The sequence below is a fragment of the Littorina saxatilis genome, linkage group LG13 (assembly GCF_037325665.1).
Source record: "Littorina saxatilis isolate snail1 linkage group LG13, US_GU_Lsax_2.0, whole genome shotgun sequence".
Lineage (NCBI taxonomy): Eukaryota > Metazoa > Mollusca > Gastropoda > Littorinimorpha > Littorinidae > Littorina > Littorina saxatilis.
In genome coordinates this window covers 20522816-20527815 of record NC_090257.1, presented here as the reverse complement: position 1 = coordinate 20527815, position 5000 = coordinate 20522816, and the positions used below count along the sequence as shown (strand labels likewise).

Here is a 5000-nt window from a genome sequence, read left to right as displayed (position 1 = left end):
TCTCTCTCTCTCTCTCTCTCTCAGGTTGTAAGAAAAGGCGCAGCCTTAAATCTCTACCCTTGTAGAATAAAGTTCCATCATAATCATCATCATCATCATCACCGTCATCATCGTCATCATCACCATCATCACCATCATCATCATCATCATCATCATCATCATCATCATCATCATCATCATCATCCGTCGCGATATAACCTTGAATGGTTGAAAACGACGTTAAACACCAAATAAAGAAAGAAAGAATCATCATCATCATCATCATCATCATCATCATCATCATCATCATCATCATCATCATCATCATCATCATCATCATCTGTGTTACCTTGACGAACTCCATGAACTTGGCCTTCATGTCCTGGTCACCTTTACCCTCTCTCTCCATCATGGCTTTCTGCTTGGACTGCTCCACCAAGCCGTGGACCTTGGCCGCCATGTCCGAGTGCTTCTTGATGTCCATGGAGTTCTTCACGAATCTGTGGCAGTCACATTGCATTGCAATGACGTTTTAGTTTGAGTAAAGTTAGCTGGAAGATTTACAACAAACACAAAACTCAAGCACTCAGGGTTTACCCCAGTAACGGCGTAACAACGCTTTGACTGATTGAGATTGCGAGAGTGGTTGTTGTTGTTGTTGTTGTTGTTGTTGTTGTTGTTGTTGTTGTTGTTGCTGTTGGTGGTGGTGGTGGTGGGGGTGTTCGTGGTGGTGGTTTTGTTGGTGTTGTTATTGTTGTTGTTGTTGTTTCTTCTTTTTCCTGGGGTTTGCTTCTTTGACATCCAGGAAGAACAAAGGGTCAATGTCTGTACCATTTGTAGAATTGTGTACGTGCGTGCTGGGTACATACGAGACAAATCCGTTAACTTTAACAAATGTCAAAAATAACTCTGGTACTGGCATAAGATGGGGGGGGGGGGTGGGGTGGGGTGAGGCATGCGTGCGTGCATGAGCGTCTAGGTGGGAATTTGCACGACTCCAAACATGAAACCATCACCACCACAAAAACAAACAGTTTGCATAAACCTGACCTGCCGAAAGTCTCAAAGAAGAGGGCACGCTTGGTCTTCTCGTCCAACCCCATGGCCATGATGTTGCCCTGCACCATGAAGGCCGTCTCGAACTCCACGAACAGCTTCCACATCGTCATCAGGTGCATCGCCTGGGCGGGATCCATCTTAGCTCCGCCCATCTCTCCGCCCATCTCTCCGCCCATCTCTCCTCCCATCTTGCCTCCGCCCATACCCATAGCTCCTCCCTGATGAGTAAAATGGCAAACATGTTAGAGTTGTGTGTTTTAGCATATTCCACGAACAGTATCCTTATCTTCATCAGGTGCATTGCCTGGGCGGCGTCCATCTTAGATCCGTCCATCTCAGTCTCCTCCCATCTTGCCTCCTTCCTGGTGTATGAAATGACAAACATGTTACATTTAAACATCGTACAGCATACCCCATGAACAGTGTCCACATCATGGCACATGGTCTTCGTGTGTATAGCCTTGGCGGCGTCCATCTTAGCTCCGCCAATCTCTCCGTCCAACCCATACCGCCTCCCAGATGACTGAAATGGCAATAATGTTAGAGTTGAAAACTTCACAGCACACTCCGCGAACAGTGTCCACATGGTCATCAGGTGCATCGATTTAGCGCCGTCCATCTTAGCTCCTCACATCTCTCCGTCAATGTCTCCGCCCATCTTAGCCCCGCCCATACCCATAGCTCTCAGGGGCGGAGCAGTTAAGCCAGAGGGGGGGGGGGGGGGAGTTACAACTTGGGGTCCAGGGGTCAGTAGACGGCAAATTGGTGGGGTACAGGGGCTAAAGAATATTAGCTATTTTATAAACAATTTGTGGCTTATCCTTGATTTTAAACATGATCAACTGGTGTCCACAGCCACTCATCATTTCTTTTAAAGTTAGTATTAAATAATGGCTTTACAGACAGAAATGCATGTTAAATGTCAAAGCAGCACCGCCCTGATATGGCCCTTCGTGGTCGGCTGGGCGTTAAAGCAAACAAACAAACAGACAGAATTTTTTTTTCACAAGCAGAAAATGCTTTCTGTTTTTTTTTTCACAGACAGTCTTTGGGGGGGGGGGGGGGAATCCGGAACCCCTGTAACACCACCCCCCCTCTAATCCACCCCTGGCTCCTGTCTGATGAGTGAAATGACAAAGATGTTAGACTTCAACATCTTACTGCATACTCCACGAACAGTTTCCACATGTATGACATCAGATGCATCGCCTTGGTGCCGTCCATCTTAGCTCCGCCCATCTCTCCTCCCATCTTAGCCTCCGCCCATTCCCATACCTCCTTCCTGGTGTATGCAATGACAAACATGTTATATTTGAACATATCGTACAACACAGGCTACCCAACGAACAGTGTCCACATGGTCTTCATGTGCATATAATAGCCTTGGCATTCGCCCAACTCTCTGCCCATCCTGACTCAGCCCATACCCATACCGCCTCCCTGTTGTGTGCCACGACAAACATGCAAGTTTTGATTGACTGATTGATTTATTCCTGTTTTTTCTTGTCCCGTGAGCTTTAGAGTCAAGCGGGATCAAACACGTGAGAGCTGATGCGTCATACAGCATGCTCTAAGGGGCTGAAGAACAATTTAGGTTTGTTTCATGAAACCATAACAGTAATTATATAACGATAAGATGCTTTTAGATATCCGTTTGTTCCTATGTGTCATAACTTTCATTCACTACATTATAACTCGTAGCAGCATTTTCTTCAAGTATAAATAATCAAGAATAACGAATTTGGCTCACACGTCGGTATACTTACAGAACATGAAATCGACATTTTCAAACCTCGATCTTTTCTTTATCCTCGACCTTTTTCAATCCTCGACCTTTTGTCCCCTCGACGTTTTGCTGGCGACATTTTGTCACACTCGACCTTTTGTCGCACTCGAACTTTTGACCCTCGACCAAAATTAATGTCCTCGACCTTTTGTCGCACTCGACCTTTTGACCCTCGACCAAATGTCGACCTTTTTCAATCCTCGACCTTTTGGTTCTCATCCATTATAAAAAAAAACAACTAAAGTAAGCACAGCCCCTACCATTGGGTTGCCGCCGCCCATTTCCGTGGAAGCTCATCAGCCCATCTGATCTTTCTTCAGTCTTTGACCTTTTAGTTCTCACCCATTATTACAAACTAAAGTAAGCACAGCCCCTACCATTGGATTGTCGCCGGCCATTTCTGTGGAAGCTCCGCCCATCTGATCTTTCTTCTGGTCTTTGACCTTTCAGTTTTCATGCACCAATTATAACAAACTAAAGTAAATACAGCCCCTACCATTGGATTGTCGCCGCCCATTTCCGTGGAGGCGCCGCCCATCTGATCTTTTTTCTCGGCCATCTTGTCCATGAAGTGTTTGAAGGCCATCTTCATGAAGTCCTCCTTGCCTTCCATGGCGTCCTTCATCTTCTTGGCCATCTCCATGTGGTGACGAGCGAAAGCGTACCTGTGTAACAGAGTAGGTAAAGGAAAAGGTAGTCGAAGGGGAGCAAGATGTTAGACATCTTGAACACACGGCCAGTACCGTATAACTGGCCTTGATACGGAACGATTCAAGGGGGGCAATCTCAGTCATCTGAAAGATGGAAATCCAAACGCAATCCGCCTTGTTCGATTTTATGGGCTTGGACGATAGAGAAAAATAAGAAAAGCAAAAGCTGGAGTCCAGTCTGGACGAAACTGCTATCAAGAACGCAGAAATTGATTTTTTTCTGAGTTTTGTTTTTAGCCGTAAGCGCCATTTCTCATTTCGAATTTCCCATAACTGCTGTTCACAATGCGGCCGCAGTGAAACCAACAAAGGGGCCTCACTCTGGAAGAGTTTCCTGCTCCGATAAACATGGCGCTTACGGCTAAACAAACTCAGAAAAAAATCAATTCTGCGTTCTTGATAGCAGTTTCGTCCAGACTGGACTCCAGCTTTTGCTTTTCTTATTTTTCTCTATCGTCCAAGCCCATAAAATCGAACAAAGCGGATTGCGTTTGGATTTCCATCTTTCAGATGACTGAGATTGCCCCCCTTGAATCGTTCCGTATCAAGGCCAGTTATGGATGTTAGAGATCTCAACTATTCTGGGGCCAGCTTTATGAAGGTGGTACCCACTCCTCACCCTCGCTGCCTTTTCCTCCCCCGGCCCTACAAAAGGTCAGGTACCAATTTTTAGATGGGTGGACTGGAGAGCGCTCGGAAAAATCGGATATTTGTATTTGCCCCGGGTGGGGATCGAACCCACGACCTCTAGCGTGAGACGCAAGGGCTCTAACCACTGTGCCACTCCGGCTCTCGTGTAACAGAGTATGCAGAGTAAACAAAACACCCAACAACAACAACAACACACACACACACACACACACACACACACACACACACACACACACACACACACACACACACACAACACTGAGTGGTGTCATTCATTAACAAACACACACACACACACACACACACACCACTGAGTGGTGTCATTCATTAATAAACACACACACACACACAACACTGAGTGGCGTCATTCATTAACAAACACACACACACACACACAACACTGAGTGGTGTCATTCATTAACAAACACACACACACACACACAACACTGAGTGGTGTCATTCATTAACAAACACACACACACACACAACACTGAGTGGTGTCATTCATTAACAAACACCCAGCAGAGTTAGGCTAACGTTTAGCATTACAGCGGCGGTGTGGGTTTTGCAACTAGAGGAATTACGGCTGGAAATGCACAGTTTATCCACTTAACCCTGTGGCAATGTCCGCCACAACTGATAGGAAGAAACTCACAAGACTCAACATGGCCACTTCTCATAAACAGCAACACGGAGCTGACATAAAAGGACAGCTGATTTAAGTGCTGTTCACATGGCAGACTTTCAAGCGACTTTCAAGCGACTTAGTGTCAAAACCACGTCGGTAGAAAGTCGTGGGCCATGTATACCTTTTT

General features: G+C 45.9%; 1 protein-coding gene and 1 long non-coding RNA gene across 2 annotated transcripts in view; both read right to left on the bottom strand.

Annotated features, from left to right (window-relative positions):
- Nucleotides 1–5000, bottom strand: part of LOC138983859 (uncharacterized) — a 410309-nt gene that overhangs the window by 223775 nt on the left and 181534 nt on the right. The gene's annotated exons all lie outside the window — the stretch shown is intronic.
- The window catches only part of LOC138983829 (uncharacterized), a 10563-nt gene that overhangs the window by 1377 nt on the left and 4186 nt on the right, over nucleotides 1–5000 (bottom strand). Inside the window, exons 4-6 of the mRNA XM_070357163.1 lie at nucleotides 3321–3489; nucleotides 1030–1256; nucleotides 329–479 (exon numbers count right to left, since the gene is read on the bottom strand). Of these exons, the coding sequence (XP_070213264.1) occupies nucleotides 329–479; nucleotides 1030–1256; nucleotides 3321–3489 (547 nt within the window). The remainder of the gene's footprint in view (nucleotides 1–328; nucleotides 480–1029; nucleotides 1257–3320; nucleotides 3490–5000) is intronic.